The 26,591-nt window shown below is 36.3% G+C and overlaps 1 protein-coding gene across 3 annotated transcripts; it reads right to left on the reverse strand.

Annotated features, from left to right (window-relative positions):
* Positions 1-2,655: 2,655 nt before the first annotated feature.
* SALL2 (spalt like transcription factor 2) lies at positions 2,656-26,591 on the reverse strand. Of its 3 annotated transcripts, XM_072415186.1 has the most exons (4): positions 26,307-26,591; positions 12,023-14,889; positions 10,732-11,150; positions 2,656-3,172 (listed from the first exon to the last, which is right to left on the reverse strand). In XM_072415186.1, exons 1-3 carry the CDS (start codon positions 26,377-26,379, stop codon positions 10,773-10,775), a joined length of 3,318 nt encoding a protein of 1,105 aa, XP_072271287.1. In that variant the 5' UTR covers positions 26,380-26,591; the 3' UTR covers positions 2,656-3,172; positions 10,732-10,772. The 3 variants fall into 3 exon arrangements, with proteins under 3 accessions (XP_072271287.1, XP_072271288.1, XP_072271286.1); XM_072415187.1 differs by lacking the exon at positions 2,656-3,172 and having other exon boundaries at positions 8,051-11,150; positions 12,332-14,889; XM_072415185.1 differs by lacking the exon at positions 2,656-3,172 and having other exon boundaries at positions 8,051-11,150.

A 26,591-nucleotide genomic window follows, 5' to 3' on the forward strand; every position in this document is an offset into this window, starting at 1 on the left:
TTTGAGAACACCACTGCTTCCAGCCCAGGTCTATTGCTGTATAAAAGTAAGGTGTCCATAGGTTTTATAAATTCATCATTTTATTTAAATCCTCTTTTGTTATAATCCTTCATTCCTGGCAGGAATAAAGGAGCCACGTGCTTTTGTTGAGAACAATATATTATAAAGAAAAGATACCATCTTATAGATGAGATTCACTTCAAAAAGTAGTTCCCCAAAAATGCATTTAGTATCTCATTCTATACAAAAGAGTTACACTTGTTTGCTTTCATCTTGTGCAATATAATTTTACTAGGTATAATTGTTGTATCTTCTATTTTAGGAGGGTCACTTGTACACAATGGTGTGGTATATTTACAACACTTGTGGATAGGGATGGATATTGTTTAGCTGTAGCCCTATACGTTGTATCAATGGGCAAAATGGTAGTGTATTATTAATATTAATTATAATTATTATTATTATTAATATTAATAAACAGAATTTATATAGCTCCAACATAATATACAGCACTGTACATTTAATAGGGGTTGTAAATGACAGACAGATACAGACAGTGACACAGGAGGAGGGGAGGACCCTGCCCTGAAGAGCTTACAATTTAACAGGAAGGGGAAGCAGCATACACTAGGAAGGGAGATATGGAATGTTGGGTGAGTATTGGGTTAAGAGACAGAAGAAGACAGGTAAGCAAGTTTGAAAAAATGGATTTGAGTGCTCTTTTAAATGAGTCTTCATTTTAATTATGCATGTTTTCTCTTTGTGACCTTTTAAGATCTTGAGAAGAAGAAAGTTGCGAACGTTGCAAGCTATAATAAATATAAATATGAAAGGTGTAAGCAAACTGACGATTTGGGCCAAGAAGAGAAATGTCTTTATCCAAACACTGGGCAGCTAAACTATTATGTATAGCAGATGCCTAGCGATCACACCAATAGGCAACTATAATTTAGGAGATATTTGGAAAATTCTGGGGTCAAAAAGTAAAAGGTCAGTGCAATTTAGGGAATTTGATAAATGTTCACTGCAAAACCTTATATTTTAAGAGTTGTAGCAAAATTGCCATGAGGGTCAATCAAAGACTGAAGAAACTGAGCAGCCATGTGACAAATAAGGAAACAAATCAATGATTATAATAGCAACGTGCTACTCAAGAAAGGCAGTTAACATTCCAGAGGCTACTTTGGTCCTTTGTTACAAAAAAAAGTTTTGAATGGTTTTGTATTTGCTCTAAAAACTGCAGCTTTTTATTCTTTTTTTCCCTTGAACATATTTACTTGATCATTTAAATTTTTTTAAGGATTAATCTAGTTTGTTAAATTAAAATATCTAATAAAAATCAAATTGTATGTAGGAAACAAAAGGTGTACTGTCAGCATACTAAGGTGGTGTTGGCAGCACACCTTAGTGTATTTTAATATTGTAATTTACAATATCTATCCTAAATGCATTTTGTTTGCTTTTTTAAAATTAAAATGTAAAAGGAATGTTAACAGTCTTCCAGCAATGTGTTTTCCTTGCAAAGTGATTTGAAGAAAAAGCTAATAAAACACTAAAAGTTACTACAACTAGTTAATGCTAGTAACTAGTGCTCTAGACTGGCAGGATAACTAGTTTTTTAATTAATGGAAATATTCATTAAAATATTAGCATAGTTACATATCTGTTATAGTTTTAATACAATTAATTATAAAATGAATTAAGAAATATTTTTGCAAAATATACATTTGAGAAGCTTGCCCATTTTCCTCATTCAAAGTGGCAGTTCTGTTCCTCTCCTGGTACTTGGTGATTTACCCAGCTCAGTCACGTCAGGGCAAGAAGGAAAAACTCAGTTCCTTGTAAGCACCTTTTAGAGTATCTTGAAACTCACACAGCAAAAGTTTGCTAGTACTAAGTACTACAGGCAAGTGATCAAACAATTATCTGTGCCGCCATCCCCATTCTACCCTAATGAAATGTTTTTTTTTTTGTCTTGGAATGATCTACCATACCAGAGGATTACTCATTGTCATGAGCCCATGACAATTGCCATTTCTTTTCTTCTTTCTCCAGCACCAGAATGTGACCAAACACTCTTACATCATTATGTCAAGGTGGAACTAGCAGTGGCTACTGCATTAAATGTAGTGATGTTGACAAGTCCACTTGGACACCAACAATAGGAGTGGCTTTACAACCAGAACCACTCGGAAAAAGGTCTGTGGAACTCTATAGAGTATTGTGAGTTTCTGTTTTAGATCATCAACTAGACAAAACAAGGTAAGTAACAGGCAAATAAGCCTGGTATAAGGCTTTTACATTGCAGGATGCTCTGCAACCCTAGGCCTTTACCAGAGCTGGCCTTTAGGATGTGCAACCTGTTCAGTCACACAGGGCAAATTACCCTGGATTGCATTTGGTCCCTGGACTGCTCTGCTATTAAAACATTGGGCTACCACCAGGGATTTATGAATTCTGTGAGGAGCTGCCAGGGGTCCGATAAACATGTGTGCAAAATATTTCCCAGTCACAAAGGCACAATAAAGTATATGTAAAGGCAAAATACAAAGGGATTTATGTTCCAACAGTTAACAAAATGAACTAGAGAACTTTAGCAAGAACATAGGTATATTCAACACTAGTTAAATGTATTTAATGTTTTTTATTGTTTTGACCAACCATTGCATACATTGCAGCTTGAGTGGATCTATTACACCTAAATGTACTCATGTTAAATTTCTGATTCTTCATTGTCTTTAATTCTCTCACACACAGTATCTAACCAGCTTCCTTTTCATTCAGGCACTTTATTTCAAACAGGTGACCTTCTTTTTTCAGTCCACAATGTTCTCTTTTCCATTCCCACGAATTCCTTTGGAGAGGTTTACACAAAATTTGCATTCATTCCTTGGTCATCCAAGACTGTTATATTGTCCAAACCCCCAAGGATTTTCTTTCTTTACATGTTTTTCCTTCTTTCTTTTGTTTCTATTTTTCTACTTCACTAATTCTCTCTGCACCCGCTGTCTGCTAATGTCTACCCCCTCTCTATTAATCTCAGATTGCTCAGTGGCCAGAGGAGCTCAGGGGAATAGAATGTGTTGGATTTTGTGTTCTGGCTCACAGAATAGAGCCTGATTATGTCCGGTGTTGTCACTTATTCTCTGTTCCTCTGATACATTAGTACAACCTGTATTGTAAAGAAAATGTAGTTAGTTCCACAAGACCTATTCTGGAGATAAGGCTAAAGAAACTACTTCTTATAAAAAGTGAAATTAGATATTAGAGTTAAGTCAGAAACAATTTGAGAACAGCAAATCTTAATTTTAACACCATATTTTATCTCCTTATTTTCTATGCACTCCTTATTGAATGTACCAATCAGTATTGGCATTTAGTACTTTTCTTATAGACAGCAGTATTTATCTCCTGTTTCATTAGTTCCAGTTGCTTTAACTCACCTCCAGTTACTTTATTCTAATACTGGGGAAATCTATTCTGAGCCCCAGAAGCTTGGGAAAGTTTTTTTTGTCCTAATTATCCATCTGGATTCATGTGTCCCATCACCTTGGTAAGTGGAGTTAGCATGGAAGGAGCACTTAGTGGCACATTCTTGATTGAAGCTGTGTACTAGGGGAAGATCAGTGAGAGTCAGTAAGCTATTGCCGAGCATTTTAAGAAGCCATCCGTGTTCCTATTTAGTAGGTGTTTTGTGTCCCTGCCCTACATGTGTGGTTTCAAAAGACTGCAACCACTATGTGACACTGTGATGTGACACTATATTTCACCAGCAGATTAGCAACCCATTCTCTACATCTGAAATAAATATTTTTAAATATTACAATATGTAAATATGGTATCCATAATCAATCCACCAGATTCCTATGAACTTTACTTAAATGCCAAAAATGAATCTGCTTCTGAATTATGATTTTTTTCTTTCACTCCATGTATATCTTTTCTTTTGTGGAAATGGGCCTGAATAAAAAGGAGGATGGTGAGTATAATAGAATAGTGGCTTTGTGTGCATATGTGCATCCTGCCTATGTACATAGGTATTTCAAGTTAGTAAATGTATTCAGATGTTGCTTTTTCAATTATTTTTTTTTCTATCTTTAATTTTTGTATTCTCTGCTATAACTTTATAATTGTAATAAGTGGAAACATAATATAATTGTAATGGTTGTACTGCCTGATTGTTTAGAATATTATTTTCTTTTATATGTGACTCAAATTTTCAACTTTGCCAAAATTTAATGGGAACTGGGTTCTTTTTGGTGGCTAGTTAAAAATGTTTCAGAATAGTTATCATTTACTGATTCTGTATATTTACCTTGCACCTTACTAGTTGTTACCTATATATTAACTAAAACCACATTACCAGAGACCACATTGACTCCATAGGAATCTGTAGAGGGCTAGGGGTGAAAAACAACTAGATGTACTAGTATGGCCATATCACAGTGGTGTTTATATAAGAGGCTATCCTAATTTTAAATTTATATTATAAATATTTATTTTCTCAATAAAAATGGCCGTCATAGTTTTAGCACAAGAGCCCCTTGTACTGTAACTTTTAGATCTGGAGACTAAAATCTTTTTATAGTGGAGTTTATCACAGCCAAACTAAACCAAAATCATCCTCGGTAATGAGGTATTTATTGAAGTATTTACCCATTTTTAATAAACAGTAAAAGACACTTTATCCCTGACCTCTCAAAATACACAAGAAGGGTTCTAAAGTCAAGTTTTAAGCTGCGTACACACCTGCAATTTTTCTCGTTGGAAAGGATCTTTCACGATCCTTTCCAACGAGAAAAGACTGCACGATGCATGAACGATGCTGTACATACAGCACCGTTCATGCTCTATGGAGAGGGGAGGGGGAGAGCGACGGAGCGGCACCCTGCTGCGCGCTCTCCCCTTCCCTTTCATTACGATCGGTCGTCGTCCATCGTCCATGGATCCGCCAGGACGGTCGTCGGACGATGGACGACGACCGACTGTACACACGGCAGATTTTCGCCCGATAATTGGCCGATACCGATTATCAGGCGAGAAAAATTTGCCGTGTGTACGCAGCTTTAGTGGGATAGAATCTGCTGTGTGCACAATATAGACAGTAGTGGGAAAATAGTTAAGATTTCAGTGCCTCTGTTGTTAATTTATAAGGTAAAATTTCTGAACAATGCCTATAGTTACAGAAGTGAACAAGGGCTTGTTTTAAACTGAATTTACTGCTCAGAACAGAATAGTGCACAGTCCTGACACAGGTTCACTTTAAAGCACAAATTAGGTCTCATACTTTTTTTCCTAAATCTCCTACCACCAAGAGGTGGCCTCCAGTACTTATGCTATAGTGTTATATGCTAGGAGAGTTGGGTAAAATCCTTTATCACAAGTGTCCTTACATAGACTTATTTTGGAAAAGAACAGTGTGTTTCATACCAGTTCTTTTACAGAAAGGTGTTTACTAAAGGGCACTGGGACCAACTCTGGAAAATGAAGTTGTTCAGTGCAATATGTATCTGCACATCTAGTTTTTCTCTTTAAGGCTGTAAGTAAACCTCAGGAGAGATATAAAGTGGTTCCTTTTTTATACAGTCATGGAACTTTTGTGTCTTAGGGGGAAATAGTTTGTGTTTATTAGGTTCTACCAAAATGAAGCACAATAACAATATTTTAAAGTGTATCTGAAATGTTTAATACAGGTGATATAAGTGAGTTACCAGCCCAGTCAAGGTTTTCCATCAAGGGAAGTCCCCTTTTCTCCCTGACCACCCAATTTTGAGTTTTCGCTAGAACATGAATTTAGGGTATATCTTCCAATGAGACATAAGGGATCTTCCTAGAAAGGGGGAGTCCTAAGATGTTTTAGCCTCTTAGCTCTACAGCCATAACCCTCAAGCTGCAGTAGAGCAATTTACTCTAAATGACGGAATCCCCTTCCTTTTATTAAAAGGAGATTTCAGCAATGCAGCAGCAAGTTTTGTAAACACAAAATAGTCCAATTATACTCTCAGGCATATCATTCTTTTGGCAAATCCCACAATCGCCTGATGGATTTATTGCATAATCGAATCATAAGGTGTGATTAAAAAAATATTTTTTATTCACCCTATTAGTAATCAGATACAAGCATATACAATTACAATTTAGGACAAATAAATTATTTAAGGAGTTATGTTTCTGCAAGCCCTAAGAACGCCAGTTTCATGCTCATGTCAGCTTACTTATTATACTTATATATTAGCACAATTACCGAGGCGTTGAAAGAAAATGCCATGAGGACAGTAAAGAGAGGAATAAAACCAGAGATAAAGAGGAAATGTTCACCCAAGTGCTTTAAAGGGATTAAAGATGGGCTCAGTTGGCAGGAAGTTTGGCTGAATAGAGAAGGGGAGGCCAGCTGGTCTAACAGTGGGGGATATGTGCGCCATGAGCCTGGCAAGTCAAACATAATCGCTTAAATAATATTATCTGTAACCAGGACCTCTTGATCCCTTCTTCTCCCAATCTGTGAGAAGAATGAACGTTAGGCCTAGGCTCAGCTGCTGCAATGCCTGAAAATTAGGAAGACGGGCGCCATGGAAACACAGCATCTTTAATATGCAGGCAATGCTAGGCCTACATTCCCTGCTCTGCCTTCTTTAAGGACATTAGGATGTAAATACTTACAGAAGAGTAACACAATAGAAATACAAATCTAACAATTTACCCCTGTGGGATGTAATATGCTGGGGAACTGCACATTTAAAGGGGGTCTTAGTTCAAAAAATAATTATTGTGGCTAATAAACCTTGCCAGAACTGTGTTCAGTGTCCTGAACACAGGACAAATATGCAATGTCAAATATGCAATGTACTGTTCAAAACATGACATTTGTTTTAAAAGTTGGTAGTAAACCAATTAGTCATTTATTAATTATTTGCTGAGACAGTGATTTTTTGACGTGATAATGAGCGATGTCGGATGAGCGTTGTACACACGCAACATTGTCGTCCGATACTGGCCCTGAGGCGAATATCGGATGAGAATCATCTGACGTGTTTACGTAGCCTTACAGTGCAAATTATTGGTGGAATAAAAGCAACCTGTAAGGATGTGTTGTGATTTACCTGAAATCTGAACATACAACTGGTTGCTTACCAATAAAAATAAAAGCATATCTAAAACTAAAACATATTTAAAACCAAAAACATATCTAAAAGATATCACGATAAAGTAGTGATTGTTTTTTTTTTTTTTTGCCATCTTGTTCCATTGGAGAGCTTCCACTTTTTTGTGTCCTTAAAAATATTAGAAAGTAAGAGAACATCTTTCCAAAGTGGGGAAAATGTCCCTTTGGACTATTTCTGTTCTGGTAATTACACAATTCTGGTAAATTATGGTCAAATGGTCAACAGGTTAAGGAGATTTCCCCAACATGAAAACATGCAGCAATAAAATCCTGACAAGGATTCCTACTTCTCACCACTCTATCAAGAAAAAAGTGTTTTGGCAATATTATACAGATTTGAATATCTATCTATTATATTTATCTTCCCTTTTGTTGAGAAAGCTCTAAGTTTCACCAATACTATCTGCTCACCCATGGATCAACCATGGATCATAATGAAATATAGGCGCTTCAGAAATTATTAGGTCGAACTCATTAGCTGCAATCATCAAATATGTGCAGTGCAAAAAATAGGCATACAGAAACACAAATCCAAAAAACTAAACTAAACACTATTTATATATAACCTGATCATAAAACAAAACCATAGTGTAAATTCAGAAAACAACCCAAACATGTTATAAAATACACATGCAACAAAAACATTTGTGACTTTTTGGGCCTGATTTATTAAAGCTCTCTGGAGTAGATAGACTGTCTTGGGAGAACCTGGGTGATCCAGCAAACCTAGAATGGATCTGGTCCAGGATTAAAAACCATTTGCCAGCAAATACAATTTTTTTAAAAACATCCATTCCAGATTTGCTGGACCACCAAGGGTTCTCCCATGAAAGTCTATCTATTCCAGTCTTTGAGAGTTGTAATAAATCAGGCCCATTGTTTCTAACTGTGGCTACTTTCCGTGAGCATATCAGAGTAGTACTGACATTTGAGTAGAACTGATCTTTATCTGACACAAAGCTAAGATGACATGGTAAACTGCAAGTATCCAATACCTAAGTCTGTCTTTGCAGTATGTAACAAAACAAAAATTATCATGGCATAGCAAGGACTAGGATGTCTCTATATCTACTTACTTTTGTATGTTTTCAAGTTCAAGTCTTGAAAGTTTGATAATCTTGAAACTTTTGGTTGCCCATCAGATTTTAGCAAACCATTTCTTAGCACTGAAACCATGTTCATACAACTATCAATTTTTGTTTAAATCACTCTCCCAAAGGGCCTGCTTTATTAAAGCAAACCTGGAATGGATCTAGTCCAGGATTAAAAACATTTCCTAGCAAATAGCAAATGAATTTGAAGAAATCCATTCCAGGTATGCTGGATCACCCAGCTTCTCCAGCCGTGGACAGCTTTATTAAATCAGGCACTACTTTCAAGGACCACATAGTTTAAAAAACCTGAATGTTTTGATTTCCTATCAGACTTCAGAAGACCACTCCCCAGCATTAGAGCAATGTTTAGTGATTTCTTTACCCTCTCTATCCTTTGAGAGTAAAAATACTGACTATTTGATGTAAAAAAAAAACTGTAAAATGCTCCATCCTGCAATTACATTGTTATAAATATGAGTGTAGTGGCATCCTGTTTATTGTGATGCAAGCACCCAAGGGATTCTATAGAGTGTACTAATTAGCGGCATAACTTACAATATAAACTAATAATCCAACCAAAAGAAACTGAGCCTTATGGGATGGAAGAGATTAGTTTTATCACAAAAGGCCAATTCATATTATTTTACAGTCTTCTTTTTTCTAGCTTATTGTTTTTTTCGGGTGTCACATTTCTTAAGGAAACCAAATTTAAATGTCAGTACTCTATACTACTATATTGACCAGCTAAACACTTGTGACTGATTTTTTTTGGAACAGTTAGGTACAATTAGGATTAGAAAACCGCGCTTTCTTTAATTTGTTTTACAGAAAATATATAATACTATCAAATATACCATTAATGCAGTAAATTTGAAACCAGATTTAAATATCATATTTATGATGTAAAATAGTACAGAAATAAACATTATTTTTCTTTTGGAAGAGAACACCTTTATTAAGCACACACATATTATATGTTAACTATTTAAGCAAATACATTCTACTGTTTGATAAAACAGAACTAGCACTTTACCATGCATCATCTGAGTAAATACCCTATAAGAATAATAGAGCAGACAAAAGAAGGTATAGCAGAAGTCAGGAAGTAAGTCAAAAGCATTGAGTATATCAAGTCTGATAAAAAATTAAAAAAGGTATTAATTACAAATATGAGCAGAGATCCATGGGTACCGATAGTGAAAAGCATGTAATAGTGCTTCACCTATGTACTGTCTCTAGCCTTCAGTAAATGTAAGAGTGCTTCATCTCTATGTTGTCTCTAACAAAAATAATTTGCAAAATGCAGCCACATGTAAAGAGAAATCACAGTGAGTTGCTGTTGTGTGAGCAGGCATTTAGCAATGTACTCAGAATTAGCCATACAATTTAATATTTATATTGCTGGCAGGTTTACACACTAAATTCCAGCCAAAAGATTTTGGGGTTTGGATTGTAAAGGGGTACAACCCAACTTTCTCTTCTGGTAACACCTGGGACAGAACTCTATGGGAGATAATCCCAGCAGACAGCAATAAAAACATTGATTTTTAAAGCAGGGTTTATAATAGTTTATATAGTTTCTGTATGTATCCCCATGGGGACATGCTTTTCCCACTTCCAATCTCAGTGATTGCTGTCATTTAGGACAAGAACTGCCGTAGAAGGAGATCTATCCAAAAGGGACACATAGGCTTCAAGGTCCCCCACTCCATCAAAAACAAATGTTTTGCCTAAGCCTAATTATGTGCAAACGCATTAACTGTAAGAGAGTAATGGTGGTCAATATGGGTTATGATATGTGCTTATTCTCTCCAGCACTGAAAACGCCTGCTTGTGCATTATGTTGAAAGTAGTTTTGCCTAGCACTTCCAACTTCCTGAGCATGTTTGTGTAGATAGCACTATGATCCATTATGATAAGCGTAATGTCCATTAGGTCACCTGTGTTAAGAATTGCAGAAATCTTATTCTTTCATGTTTATGGGTGTCAGCGCTAAAAATCCCAATATTTTCCAAGTGTAGTTAAAGTAAAAGCTATAGCTAGTTCTGGTTTTCTTTTTCTATTTATCTGCAATCCAAGTTCGTGTATGGGTAGTTCAATGCAGTACTGACATTTTTGTTCACAAAAAACAATTGTAGATTTAGTGACTTTATCATTACAAAATTAAGGCTTATTTGAAATTTTCTTGGATATTCAGGTAATGTCTCTCCACTAGAGAGAGATATGTTTTTTAAAATAGAAAGTCTTTAGAAAGTCTTCTATTCAAACCTGGGATTATCATTGGTAAACTGGGACATATGCAAGCACTGTTCACTAGTTTTTTTGTATATCTCATTGAGACCTGACTGTATTTTACTAAATTGAAATCTAACAGCACACAGTGAAACCATCTCCAGGAATTGTTGGTGGCCTAAGAAGTGCTGGTCCCATGTAAGACCTTAAATATACAATACCAAATCAGTCCTTTCATCATACGTTTATCAGTTGTATCTGCTGCCATGATCAGAAGACTCGGTTCACTTCTCTTCTTTTATGGGACTCTCATGTATAACTTCTGCAACACTTGGACTCTTTTCTTTGACCTCTACTATTCCACCAGACGGAATTTGACCAACTTTAGCTGCTCGCAATCCGATCAGAGCAGGGGGTGAAATAACTGCAGCTGTAGATGTTATGTTACCAGGTGCTGATGGTGGGCCACTAGTGAGGTAAGCTGTGTATTGATTCCAAAATGATAATGGACTAACTCCAACCAGTTGTGTAGGAATATCTCGGGACAGGAAATCTTGCAACTTGACTGGGTTTCCTGACAGCAAAGGGCCTAAGTTATCAAGAGAAAGACGTCTGCCTCTTCTTGAAGAGGTACTATTCCATACGTGAGTACTCATGTGTACCTAGAGAAGATAACAGAGATTGTAAAACATTGCAGTGCAAACATAATTTAGTTATCAATTGATGACTTATTTATCACTCTGTAGAGGGAAAACATCTTTGTTAATGTGCAAGTACATTCTAAAAAGAGTTGTACGTTACACTCAAAATAATACTTCCTACTCCTCGACATATAAAGAGGGTGTCCCTACACTTTCAGTGGAAATGTGTTTGGTGCACCTATCCTTTCCGTTGCACTCTTTATATGGTATATATTATTCATATCCAACAAAGAGTTAGCATTTATTCCCCCACACACTACTTCATCCTCTTGATGACGTACGATATGGTAGTGCCTGGACCCTTAGGGACATTCATGCAAAGATGTTGCATATAGCAACTGTACAAATGGTATTTTTAAGGTTTCTTAAGAAGAAAATATGATGAATATTAAATTTAAATTAATGGCAGAGTCACTATGGACAGAAGCAGCTTCCAAAGAAAATTGCACATTCTTAACTTTCAAATGACTAGGGACTCCAATCTTTTATTTTCTGCAAAGCTGCAGGCACAAGAATCCAACACTTCCCAATATGGTGTATAATGTGCACCCTACTATTTGCAAAGTTTCTTCTCTTCAACACTTAGGGGGGTTACTATAGTGAAAAAAGGGTTGGCGAAGGCACAACAGAAAACAGTAAAGGACCAATTATCCAACACACCCAGAAGTGTTGAATTCCTGCTGTATCTGGTAAAGAGGCCTTTTGCAGGCAGCTTCTGTTTGAGTTCCCTAGAGACAGGGTTTCCTTCAAGACAATACAAATGTCCTAATTTATGTAAATTCATATATCTAGTGTTTATTTAAAGGTGGAGATCTTTTGGCTGGAGAACCTACCTTAAGGTTCCCCCTTGTGGTGAACGCCCTTCCACACATATTGCAGGAAAAAGGCTTCTCTCCTGTATGAATCCGCTCATGAATCTGCAATGCACTGGCTGACGAGAATGTCTTCTTACAAACTATGCACAGATGCTGCTTAGGGCTGCGTCTCAAAGGAGGGGATAGGGATGTGGCCCGTGGTAGCCCTGGAAGCTGAACCAGTGCCAGTGTCTGGGGTGGGCTTAAAGCTTCACTCTTCAGTAATGTTGGGGCTGGAGATGGGTGTTTGGGGCTGTTCACTGGCTGAGGAGGAAAGGTTTGGCTCACCTGGTGTGCCTGTAGCACATGCTTCTTCAGAATGGATGCCTCCAGGAAACTTTGCTTGCAAACCAAACAATGGAACAATCCATCTTTGGTGTGGCATTTTTCATGTTCCCCTAATGACTCAATGCTGGGTAGTTTTTCCAAACAGAAATTACACACATGGACTTCCTCTTTATGAGGACTTCCCTCAGCCGTGGTGCTTATATTGGTATCTTGATCTTTGTGTTCTGTATTGATTTTTTCATCTATACTCTTCTCTTCTGTATTGTGTGGATTTTCTTTTTCCACAGCTTTGTCTTCTTCTTCACTACCTAAAGTACAATTTAACTTTTCAAGAGGTGTATCGGATTCAGTAGATGTGCTAAGTGGTTGATCTGATGAGGCGGTTGACTCTGTAGCTGTAAGAGGCAAAGACTGGAGAGTAGAAGGTAATGTATTGTTGTCATCATTTTTTTTGACAGGAGCTGCACTGTCATCATCCATGCTTGATATTTCCGACTCTACTTGTGCTGTCTTTTCACTTTCGGATTCGCTTACGTCCATTGAGTCATCTTCCGTGCTAATTTCATCCGAAAAATCTGGAATACTTTTGTCTTCTATTGTTTCTGTTTTGCTGCCAACTTCAGGTGATGTATCTCCATTTGGTATCTGTCCATCAAGATGCATTCTTATATGCTGCTGGAGAGTGACAGCGTTGGTAAACTTCTTCTGGCAAATAGGACATGAATTTTGTGGTTTTGAGGATAAACTGGTTTTGTGACCCACAAAATGGGCTTTTAAATTTCCTTTAGTTGAAAATGCCCGCCCACATATTTTACACTTGAATGGTCTTTCTCCTCCATGTTGGTTATAATGGAGCCTAAGTGCCCTGGGACAACTTAATACACGTAAGCAAATGACACACTGGTTAGGAACGGTCGCCTGTCTGTCAATTTTTTCAACAAGCTGTTGTAATTTTGAAGTTTCTGAGTATGCCAGAGGTTCCACAGTGTATGAAAAAGGAAAATTTCCTGATTTGAAGTGGCTGGCTAGCAATGCCCAACTTGGAAAAGAAGTAACCAGCTTGCTAAGTTGCATCCTACCACTGATGTCAGCTGTTCCAGTGGATGACCTTTCCTGTGGAGGAGTATTTTCATCAGACTTTGTCTTTGGACATATATTGGAACTCTTCAGAGCCGCATCATTTGCTTTTACAAGTACCAGTTTATTAAGTGATGGTAATCCTTGACTAGCTGAATTTGAGAAGTAGTTTAGGCCCTCTGTTGACATTATTGGTGGGACAACTGGTTTCTTTTCTATTGTCTCTTCCTCTGCCTTCTCTGGGGGCACTGACATGCCATAAGGGAGTCCATTACTAGTCAAAACATAATCCAAATGCTCTGGAACAGGATGTGGGTTCATTTGAATATGAGGATACTTTTCCCTGTGTCGATGGAAATGTACTTTGAGGTTGCCTCTAGTAGTAAAACGGTTGCCACAGATATTACATTTGTATGGCCTTTCCCCGGTGTGAGAACGTAGGTGTATTTGAAGGGCACTATCACTGCCGAAAACCTTTGCACAGAAGCGACATTTGTGCTTTCCTGATGATCTTTCCAGTTGGCTTTCACCACGTAGAGGCTCGTTTTTTTGCTTTAAATGGCTTGGGGTAGTTTCTAATACCCTGGCACCTAAAAATAATCCAGATGGTATGGTTGGTAAAGTTGGTGAAAATATTGCATGTGGTGAAATAAGCTGGCTTGCTGGTGAACTTGGAAGGGAAGATTGTCCTAGAACTGGCTTTTCACAGATGCCTCCTATCACTTTGTCTTTTATGTTTGGAATGCTTCTAGTCCCAAATGTTTGTCCTACAGGGTTGTAGAGGTGAAGGAAAGTCTGCTTGGAGGCTTCATCTTTGCAATATGTCCTTGTTGATTCTGGAATAGGTTCAGATTGTTTTGATGGACTAAAGACAGGTAAGGGCTTTGTTGCAGTGTTCCTTTCAGGTGGTGATGTTGTTGGATGTGAAGGAGGCATGGAAAGGGATCCAAGCATTAGTACCTGCTGACATATTTGCTCTGTTATTTGCATTTGATGTATCTGTCTTTGTTGCAAAACTCTAAGTTCTTCCAGAATCATGGGGATGTTTATGGGAGCTGTGGCAGTCTGACCTCCAGGAACAGCTTCCTGACTCATAGGTGCCAGACCTATTTTTGGTCCTGAGAGACCATCCATTACTAAACCCCCATTAGGAATGAGGAAACGCTGGGAAGGGCCTACACCCTTTTTGTCCATCTCTGGTCTTATGGAGCTCATCATTTGAGAATGTGTTGGTTGGTTACATTGTCCAGTCACCATTGATTTTGCTCCTGACCCAGAGCTTTCTGGAGAGCTAGGTTGGGAGGCAGATTCCTCAATAATGCCGTCTTGCTGGTTCTTTTTAGACTCTCCCTGGTTCTCCACAATCACAACAACTTGGTTGTCAAGAGAACAGCATTCTTTATGTCGGGCAAAATCGGAGGGTTCATCAAACTGTGCGCAGCATTTCTGACACACTTGAACTTCTTCACCTGCTGTGTCCCCTGTAAAAAAAAAAAAAAAACATAATTGATACATAATAACATGTGGCACAGGTAAGAATTTGGTGTGAAAGTATATGGGCACCTGCTAGGCTAACATAAAACAAAAAAATTTATTTCTTCAAGAATGTTTAAACAATGTATACAGTATAAAAATTTAATTCAGCAAAACTTAAAACACCAACCATTTTAATTTTTTTGAAGCCCCCTTTTTTCTACCCCCACACAAACACACACACTCTCTCTTCATTTAACAGGGCTTTCTTTGTATCCTAGCTTTTGTCAAGCATTAATACTCTGGAGAGAAAAGCCAGCTTCACAGCTCCTGGTAATTGATTTGTATTCACACAAGAGCCAAGGGGACCGACTTCCAAGCATTGATATGGTAATTCTTTCATGGTAACTGTCCCTTGTTCTGGCTAATTTACTCCCGGGTTCTTCGAGCTTAATTAAACTTGTTGAATTGGCTGGGGGTATGGGGGACTTTCAAACACAGCTTGGGAAGAGAGAGTATTCACTACCAAAGAAATGATTTGTGGAATTTGCTTTCATCTGCTATATGACTGAATTATGTACCCTATACATAAACTGTACCTGTGTCCTAAAAGCCAAGACAAAGTGAAGATTCCTGCTTCATGAATAGATAGAATCATATTCATGTATTCCTCACTCAAATTAAGTATCTAAAAAACTGTTATTTGTAAATGCAGAATGTAACTTCAAAAACAAATTGATGTTTTTAAGGACCCATTCACACTTACAAGTTTACCAATGTAAAACTAACAAGTGTAAATAAAAATGCATAAAAATCATTTTTGTGTAGAAATCACCTTCTTTTTTAGATATTCATATCTATGTATTGTATGAAATTAGAATTAGGTATTCCAGATTAGTTGCCAATGATTAGGAATTCTTTAGGGTGGAACCTGTCCTATTTAAACCTCAGACATTGAGTACCTTGTGTTCTATTTGCTATTGATGCATGGGGTGTCATCTTGCCACAATCAAAAAAAGCTCTCTAAGGCCCTCAGAAAATAGGATTGTGGATCCCTATGAGTGTAGCATGGGATTTAAAAAGATTGTCAAATTATTTAAATGTAATAATTCCACAGTGAGTGTTAATTTGTTCAGGATGACCCAGCTAAACAAATTTAGGCCAAAAGCTGACTGTGTAATGATCAAAGTAGCCACCAAAACCCTCAAAACTATATTGTGGGATTCTACTAGTAAATATTGCAACTATTTGTATCAAAGCACATAAATCTAAAATAAAATAGAATTTCACCATCTGAGAGGTGTGACAAAAAGGTGTGACAGGTGTGACAAAAAAAAGCATTAGAGGTAGAATACAGTTTGCAACAACTGAACCTATAGGCAAACAGGACTTCTGGAACAAGGTGCTGTGCAATGGATAAACCAAACCTAGAGTTGTTTGTCCAAAGTAGCAGCAGACATATTTGACACAAAACAAACCTTTTGGGAAAAGGACCCTATAATAACTTTGAAGAATAGTGATAGAAATATTATGGTTCATGAATGACTTTGCTGATTTGTGATCTGGTCAGCTTGCATTCATCGAGTCAATGAATTCTGCAATTTATCAAAGTATTTAAAATGTTGGTCCTTCTGTTAAAAAGTTAAAGCTAAGGCGGAAATTATTCTTGCAACACAATAATAGTCCAAAATACAAAGGGGTCTATTTATAAAGCAGGAAATACAACATTCCCCACAAACATTCCCACTAGCAAATCTTTGAATGAATGAATTGGAAAGAAGAAATACAGGTACAGAATGACCTAACTAAAGCCTTGATTTGAATCCCATTGAAATGCTGTAAGGGACTTGAAGATGGCCATCACTAGAAGGAAACTCACAAACAAACAAATAACTAAAGAAAGTTTATATGGACAGGAGGCCAAGACATTGGTGGGAAGTTATCCTAAAGTGAGAAATAAAATTGTATAGGGCCAAGGATGTACTTACTTTGAAACAGCAGTTTTTTCAAGTTTTTCACTTTTATCTCTAACATGCAGCACTACTTGAAAAAAACATATAGTTTGTCTGTGGTAATGAAAAGTCAAATCTGAAGTTGATTGTTAAAAAAATGAAATAATTTCCATGGGGTGGACATGGTTTTTCAGATGACTGTTCTCTTGAAACCTATGTGTGTGAGCTACTACACCCATTGCAGCTAGGGGTGGGCACTAAATGTATACATTATGATCTCATCTTTGTTGTATAACTTTGCAGGAAATGAAAAGTCAAATCTAAAGTTGATTCCTGCTAGTTGTGCTTAAGTAGAATTATTTTATGTAATCATGCTTGCCCACTGTAGTAATGACCATGCAAATACAGTGAGGATGTGCAAAACAAAAATAAATTTAAACTATATATTTATTCTATGCAAATTGTTTAAATTGTGAACGTAATATCCATTTAATGAGATTTTGTATATAAGAGGGGGCATGGTGGTTCAAACTGGAGAAGATAGACTAGATTGGGCGAAAGTGGGTGATCGATCAATCCTGGAATAGATCTGGTGCAGGATTGAAAACATTTTCCAAATTACAGCAAATGAGTTTACAGAAATCTGTTCCAGGTTTGATAAATCAGGCCCTATGTGTATGATAGTTGTAAGGTATTCCTGTGTTTTTGTGGGTTTTCCTCCAGGTAATTTACTTCCACCTCAAATTGGCCTTGGACTTTGTTAGGAAGAAATTACTATGGCATGACATTAGACTGTAAGCTCTTCCATGAGTTAAATGGTGACATAGCTTACTATGCTGATGCTAAAAACATAAATAGCAATTTCAATTTCAACCCCTAAGAACTGAACTGATCCTCCTTGCAGAAAATAAAGTCTGTTTATATATAAATCTTTGCTAATGAACGCTGAAATGTGTTTTTATGTGGTATAGCAGTGGTGTGCTGTGGATATAATGCATTTTAATTTGTTTATAAATTTAAATGTTGTCCTCGGTAAGCCCTTTGAGCTGTTCTGGTTTTGGTATGGTTTATAGATTTCTATTCAGCAGAAGGAGAACATTCAGGAAGGTTTATACCACTGAGCTGATTCTGCTCAGCATTGGCTGTTTACTGGAGGTCCTATGTGCAAGGAAGGGGATAGCTGGGCATGAGTGGTATTTACCAATGCAATACTGAACTGATAATAACTACAGTTTTGATGCAGGCATGGAAGCCATGAAGATTTTTGGATACAGTGTACCGCTGAGATGAAATGCAATTCCAGGAATGGAAAGGTAGTGGTATTTGCAAGGTAAGACTTTGGGGATCAAAAGTTAATGAGTCTTAAGAAAACCACAATGCTGAGCTAAGAAAGAGCATATAATAAGATAAAAAAAGACATGTAAAGTTGCTAGGCTTGGGATAGGGACAAAAGGACATTTCCATGAACTATTTGGCACTAAAGATGGGGAGACATGGGCATATGGAGTGCAGATGTTCATCTGAATCACTATTAAGGAACAGGAAGATTATGCAGGTATATTGTTAACTTTTTAAAAACATTTCCAAACTACCAATCAAATTTATTTTAATAAAAAATGAAATTAAAGGTTGTAACTACCATCAAGCCCTGAATTATAGTGGGTCTTCTCTAAATTTTTCCATTATGCAAACTCTGTAAAAGTAACGTGTGAATTACCATTTGTGCTCAACAGCAGAAAAATCATTTTTTTCATCTATAGTATATACTAAAAGCCCTTTGTTGATAAAGGCAATTCACCTTTTGCTGTCCAAAACCAGGTAGGTACTTCACCTTTTTAGTTACTGCCTGCTCCAAAAGTTTGCTTAGTGTCTTGACTACATTTGGATGCCATGTTTCCAGATTTCTGGTCTGAACCTCTTTTCTACAATTTTGGGAAATCCAAAGGTTCCAAACTGTCACACAGCCAGTTGTAATCCCCATTGTGGGGTGAGGTTAAGAAACCACTGAAACAGTTTGACAATGTGTTTGTTGAATAAAGGGTAATCTAAATACCCTACTGGGATTCAAAAGTATGATTATGTCTGCTGATAAAAAGTATTACGTCATTTTTGGAATATGTCTTAGGTACAGTACTAAAACCTGGGCATGGCAACAATAGTGAAAGCTTTTATCTGTTTGATACACATTGAACCGAGAGTTCACAAAAAGCAATAATGTCCCCTCTGAAATACAAATAATATTTGTGGTCAGCTTGTGTTCACTAAACTGGAGTGTAAAAATAATATTTTAATTTCTTTGGCTGGAAAGTTTGTTTTCATGACTGACATTGCAGTTTACCACTATATGACTTAGGACATCCTGGACATGTGGCCTTTTATTCGGATGCAACATGCCATGATAAGCTGTATGTCACTCCTTTAGCATTGCAATCATTTTAATATTTACATTCATGGTTCTGCCACCTTTAATAAGGATTCCATTGAAAACTAAGGTAGAAATATGCAGCTGCAATATTCTATGTAATGTTGGTTGAAAGCATTTATTCCATTACATATAGGATATACAAACTGGGTTCAGAAATACATTTTCTATTAATCTTCAAAGCTTAAAATTTCATTGGTCCATGGTTTCATGGTTCATGTAGCTCATAGCTTGCTGTTTCTTGTATACCCCATACTTTTAAGATTTCCCAAAACATGTGGTGTGTTCTCATTAGTAATAAAGCACAGAATGTTGACTTCCTTACTCTCAACACTAAAGGTGACACAACTGATGCTGTTGCTGACTTGTAGGTGCCTATAATCTCTTCTTTATAAACAAGATAACAAGTATGTCTTTTGCTGCAGGTGCTCTTTTTGGTGCGGCAATTGCTTATAAAAAGAGAATACTAATAAAGTGTGTCATTGGCTGGTTCCATACCTTTACTTTTAGTAGTCTATGTGATTTTTCAGAATGAAGCAGTTTAGCATTGCTTTTCAAAGCAAAACAGTCATCAATCCTGCATACAATTTTATCTCTATGCATGAGATCCTCAGACTCTTCAATTACACAGACTTTATTGTTTAGCTTTATCACAGAGATACAACTATCCCATGTCTATCACTGTCTGTCCAAAGCTGATATGTTGCAAATATTTTTTTTTCTTGGATATAAGTGGCTCCACGCATATTGCTTCATTTCTATCATGCATTTTTATTTATCTGTATATATATATATATATATATATGTGCACGAAGGAATTCTTTCTAACAAAGAGTACTATCTGATACCTCGAGAAGTTACATCACTTTTGACATGGCATGTAACAATCAGCAATTTCTTGCATAGCAAAGGTTACTATGGACAACTCATCCACATTTGTCACAATTTCTTTTTTGTGCAATATATTGTCTCTTTTTAAGTAGATTAAAATACCATTTATAATGCATGTCAGATCAGAACTGTCTCTCATATCTGCTTAGGTATGCAGTGCAAAACCATCTCTTTATGACTGTTGAATAAAACAGACTGACTTGTTCAGCTCCTGTTGTGTTAGTGCAAGCATGAGACAGACCCTATTACATATGTGACAGTGAGTTAACGTTCTGACAAAACCCTTGTCATGTGTGTGACACGAATAATGTGAGAAATCCTTATGGCTTTTTGTGGATTATTGACAGGGCAAGGAAACCTCACTGCAACCCTTTAAAGGTTTGAGATCCAACCTCCCAACTGTGGAATTTAGATAAAAACAGACTTTCTCAGTCCTGCATGCTTTTTATGGACTATATCTGAATATGTACAGCTTGTTAGATGTTACCGGCAATCAGCAGTACTTAATAATGTTGATTGCATGAAATACATTAAAATCATGTTAACAATATATTATATTATTCAAATGATTGTGGTCATCAATAAACTAATTACCATATACATGAGCCAGAAACAGGTTGGATCATTGCTGATCCTAGTCCCTGTGAGTAATGTCTACATGGGGCTTTATTTATAAAACAGTAGTTCCTTCAAACATTCCCGTGTAGGAATCCTCTGGGTCTTTGTGTCTTAATGGTAGTAATTGATTCCCATCAGGGAATGTTTGAGATATTCTCTGATTACCTGTTTTATAAATAGTCTATAGTTATAGAGTTAAACATGTGACATGAATAATGAGCACGTCTGCTAAGAGGACTAAATGCAAATTATAAGGCTTTATTTTTCAAAGAAATAAAAAACTTTGCAATTCAGCTAAAAGTTTACTTTGCACAAACTATAGCAGTTATTACTAAGTTTTATCCCCGGAAAGTGTTTATCACTGATATTTTATAATATATTGGTATTTCTTACAAAATTTTTACTTTACAAAATGTGTGCATAGATTCTGGACTTTCTAATGAAAAAGCCCAGTGCTAGATTTGCACTTGTTGACTGTTCCAATCTCTACTAGAAGAGTGTAGGGTGGGGAGGGAGGGTGAGGACTATTATCTCTACTTTGGTTCATTCAGCTGTCCCATTCAGTTGTCTGTTTAACCTGAGATTTTGTATTTCACATCTGCATGCTGAACTTGAAACTATTAACTATTTCTGGCAAAAAAAGAGGTACATGGACATATTTACATCAATGTTGTATATGTATACTGTACTAGAAAGATATAAAGTAAAAATAACACTTTTTTCCCCTCCTGAACTTAACCCTAGCAAAGAGATGACGGTGTAATTGAAAAACACAAGACAAAGGGAGACATAATGTATACCTGGGAAATGGATGACCTCTAAAATCATCTCTATACAATCATATACACAAGATGATCATAAACTAAGGAAGTCTTTTTGCCTGTGTGTTGAAGATCTCTTGATACTTTCTAACTTAGCCCCCCTCCTCTCCTTCTCTGCTCCCCCCCCTTACCCTCAGTTTTTCCTATTCAGATCCTGGGAAAAAGATTTTGCAGCTGGCTGAACTAAGGTTGTGAGTCACAAAAGCCCCCTTCTCATCACAGTGACAATGCAAAGAAAGTGTCCCAACCCAATGAGCTGAGAATGAAGCCAACCCCCTGAATTCCCATCCAAGCCTTGCTGCTGACTCTCCAGCCAAAGAGACTTTATCTCACCAACACTGTGTGTGGCCTTGCATTAATGTTATGTATTTGTGTGGTGCCAGCATATTGCAAAGTACCATGAAAGACAAGATTAGGAATGAAATCCCCAACTCTTTCTTTGTTACCTGTTCATTTTATAGTTATGAGTCCAGCAGTGCTAATATTTGTACAAGTAGAATTTGTTCTTTTTTCTTTAGGAAAGCAATATGCATTGATAATATAAGACAATGATCATTTTGTTTCAGAGCTGCCATTGATAGGACATCTTTAGCCAATGGAGTGTTTACTTTCTCCTGCCACAGTCTTGGTTTGGATGAGATAACATAAATCAATAGCTATGAAAATAATTTCAAAATAGACAATGGAAAAGCAGATATGTTGCCTATAACAATCTATAACAATTATCAAGCAATCATAAATGCTTTTTTAATCTGTTAGTGAGACTTCCACAATGCCCCAAAGGTCTAAACCTTGTGCATGGCCTGCCATTTCTCTGCTTTCTCCCATTACCATTGCGTTGTTCATAGACAGCACGTGCCTCCCTTAATGTCTGACCTGTCAGCATGCTGTCCACTGCCAATGGTGCTAGCAGAAGTTGAGCAGATACAGCAACGCTCAAGTCTTTTGGGGGGAATTAATTGATCTTGTGAACTCATGAATGTAGAATGTAGGTGAGGTAAAATCCTTCAATGAGAATGCCTGTTCTGGGGAAATTTTGGAGGGATTTCCTCTTATTTAGTGTTGCATGTTTAGCAAACCACCTCTTCTGGCAATGATTTATAGTTATTGTATATAAATTCTATTCTAATCCTAAAATGAAGAACCATATCCTGCGTTTAAAAGTTGAGTTTTTGAGGGAACAATAGTGGCCTGATGGAATAAGTCTGAAATGCTGAAAAAGTTAAGACTGTTTATTGAAAAAACATGTGAATATTCACTCCAATAATTCAATCATGTATAAATTTTAAGTGTACAATATCTCCATTTGAGGATTCACAAGGTAAAGAGTAAATCACCTACATTGTCAGTAATTTAGTATCAACATACACTTTTAGTATGGAGAATATTACAAAATGTATTGTTTTAATGGCTACTCTGAGTATATAGTTTAATGTGTCACGTGCAATGGCAAAAATATGTCACTTTGTAAGATATTTTGCATAGTTAAATGAAAGTAATAGATAAATGTGTACTTCAAATGTTTTGCACAGGACTACAAAGTAACATTTTTATATTTGTTATAAATTGCAATACAAATCTCTTTCATGAACACAATAGTGCAAAACGCTAGCAAAGGTGTAGTTCATAAAAGCAAAGTGTTCCACTGCATACAGATAAAGTGGTTTATTGTTTTGCACAATGTGGGTTTCAAAATGTTGTACAAGTTATTTTAGTTAATAACAATGTACCCCCACTAATACTTTGTTTTGCCATTTATTTCAGTTACAGGTGTAACAAATGCTTTGTTGTTCAAAAAGAACTAAAAAAACCAATGTTGAAGAATGCTGATATTATTATGTCTTTCAAACATGAAGCATGCTAAGTTTATCCAAATTTATTATTATATGCAGTATGCATATTATATATGCATTCTTAAAATAGTGTGCGCTTCTATTTTAAGTTCATATTGAGTGATTGGCATTTCTTTAAAATTACATTAAATTCAATAGTCTGCAAGGGTAGTTACTGCTAGTATGTGCTTTCATTGTAATGGAATATAAAATTAAAATTTCCCATGTATTTTAGCTTCCATTAACATTATTTTGTTTTAAAAACATAAAAACTTTTCAGGCTGTGAGAAAATCTTACACTCCACTTTTGTCTTGCTTGTTATCTATATTTATAGTTGTAGAAAATTATTCCAATATTGACTGTAGAAAAACTGAACACTGTCCTAAGCTAACTTCCTAACACTTTTACCTTGGTAAATAAATTGTACATTTAAAACTGTGTTATTCTGTGAAAAAAATAGTCTTTTGCATTTTAAATAACCTCACTGTCACTTTTTTTAATATTATGGATCAATGAAATGATAAAGGACACCTGTATGGAGAAGTAGATCACCTGTTCTGACATGGGACAATAACACTGGAAAGGAGGTCTGACCTCACTAGGCTTTCACCTGTCACATTCTTGTTCTGGGTCAGTAATACTTGGAAGCCCAAGATAGTCAAACAACCGGGAAACCTGTGCTCAGGGAAATATTTAGATTGCTGAGCTATCTTTCTGAATACTCTTCTTACCTGGCTATCACGCTGATTCAATAACCTAAATGATTTCTGGGTAACTGCTTTGAAATACACATGCAGATCAGGTGTGCTGCTTTCAATTGGACTTTCTTTGTTGCTTGCTTGTTCTGGTTCAGTAACTCAGAAAGTAGTGAAGCCGCAGACAACCAAATAGTTGTGGGCAGCAATGGCAGTTCCCTTTATTTGGCTGTGTACTGTTTTTTTTTCAAGGTAAGTATCTGAAGATAAACATGAATTTTGGTTCCTGTGGATCTTACATGCAGACTTACACATTACGCAGGGAACAACATCAAAAATACACAAAATAAAAGACTTTTTTTGCAAGGGAAACCTGGAAATTAATAAAATACTTGACTCATGTGTTCCTGCAGAAGACCAACAGCATGTAGAGTGGATGTGAACACGTAGAAACAGGAAAAAACTAAAAAAGGTATTTACAAGTAAATATAAGAAAAATTTTACAAACACCAAGAATTTAAAATGCAGGTGGTAAGGAGGACAGTGGAAGATTCTATCATACTGCTGATTTCATATCAGAAAACTACCTTTTGGGGTATTTTGTATTCATGAAGATAATCATATTGTAATCCATTCTATTACATGGAGATATACCTTACAAATGGTATTAGAAAAAGTTACATAAATGTCATATATTCTGTACATTATATTCTGTACATTATTACCCTAAATTAATACTGTTTGGTAACACTAGAGGTTTATCTCTGCATGAGCAGTACATAGTATGGGAGTCAACTTGCTACTGGTAGTCTAAACAGAAGTCTTATCTCAGGCAGAGAAGTTTTTTTCTTGCTACAAATTATTCTTGAATTTGCCATGGTTAAAACTTTTCTTTTAAAAAAGGTAAGAATATAGAAAAGGTGAAATTTAAGGAAAAGTCATTCTATCTTAGAGATTAAGGCCATCAAATTAGCAGCAGACAAAATTGCAGTAATTAAGTGCTTTGCTCGAAAATAAATATTGAACAATAAAAGTAAATTAGTTCTGAACTCTTTCTGTTTTAAAAACACACAATAAAAAAATCATTCTTTAAAAATGAGGCCAGCTTGCTTGGCTATGTAATTTTGGGGCAAATAGCAGATAAAAATAAACATGTGAATGGCTATACACAACATGATCTGAAGTTAAATATATGCACCTGTATGTATAGCTATACCATGGGCAACAAACTCCATCATAGAGGAACAGATATCACGATAAGAACTGGGAATGTTAACTGTTTATTAACTAGTACAACAAACTGTTCCAAGAGCTGAAAACTATTTGGAGCATCTTTCCTTTCTGTTGACTAGAAAAGTCATGTATATTGCATTTGTTGTTTTTTTTTGTGCTGTAGATGCCATTCTTTTGTCCAAATAAATGTAAGATGCAAAAACATCGATACAAGGCTGCATGCATTGCAAAATAGACAGATGCCAGTAATTACAGAGAAAGCTTTAACTTAACTAACTATATCATTTACATAAACACCACCATGAATCTAAACAAATACAGCCTCCTGTCCTGTATATCTGGAAGCATGATCCCCCAAGCTTGGACCGCTATGGACAATAGAGCATGCACTTCGTACAATAAATTGTTTTCATTACAAAGTTTATAAAACACCGGTATATTAGTGTTTAATACTTTTATACAAAAAAGCTAATTTATTTAATTTTTCAATTGTTTGGAAAGCAAATTCATGCATACTCCTAAAACGGAATCAATGTGTCTGAAATTTTTTTTATGGATAATTATATTGAATATTGACACAATTTATTGAGTGAGCATGGCCATTTCATAAATCATCCTGCATATTGTAACAGGTAACAATTATTAGGTATAGTTGTGACCTAGTCACCCAAAACCTGTACAAATGGTAAATACTCAATGGACACATTACCTTCAGTTCAATAACAGTACATACGTTTTGAACGTCTTTTGTCTCCCTACAACAAGACATAGCGTGTTGTTTATTTAAAAGAAGAATACATTTTGTGCAGTATTAAGCAAATAAGTTTCATTTTTCCTACTTTACTACTTATTTTGCTATTGAGCTGCATTAAAGTATACACACTCCCATACACATAGCACAGAAACACACATACTTTCCTATTGCGTTTTTCTTGCCCCAACTCCAGGGATTGTTCTTACCATTCTCTGATGAGGTTGAGTTGTCACAGTCGGAGATAAGCTGTTGAGGTTTCCTTTGCTTCCTGCGTGACATTTCAGGCAGCTTTCCCAGAACAAGTATACAACCTGATATCTGACTGCTAATTCAAAGAGGCTTAGATTCTTTGTCTTGGTCCACTTTATTGGTCAGTGCGGACATTTGTCAGAGCCTCTATCTATCTATCTATCTATCTATCTATCTATCTATCTATCTATCTATCTATCTATCCTTGCTGAGTTTCTCTACCACTTACAAGAGTACCAGGA

The sequence above is a fragment of the Pyxicephalus adspersus genome, chromosome 6 (genome assembly GCF_032062135.1).
Source record: "Pyxicephalus adspersus chromosome 6, UCB_Pads_2.0, whole genome shotgun sequence".
Taxonomy (NCBI): domain Eukaryota; kingdom Metazoa; phylum Chordata; class Amphibia; order Anura; family Pyxicephalidae; genus Pyxicephalus; species Pyxicephalus adspersus.

Bases quoted from the DNA above. Each gene is read 5' to 3' on its own strand.
- SALL2 (XM_072415186.1), bottom strand. From the start codon at position 26,379: ATGTCACGCAGGAAGCAAAGGAAACCTCAACAGCTTATCTCCGACTGT. The intron at 14,890-26,306 runs GTAAGAACAATC...TTTTTTTTACAG, and splicing joins CTCAACCTCATCAGAGAATG to GGGACACAGCAGGTGAAGAA. The intron at 11,151-12,022 runs GTAGGTTCTCCA...TATCTTCTCTAG, and splicing joins CCACAAGGGGGAACCTTAAG to GTACACATGAGTACTCACGT.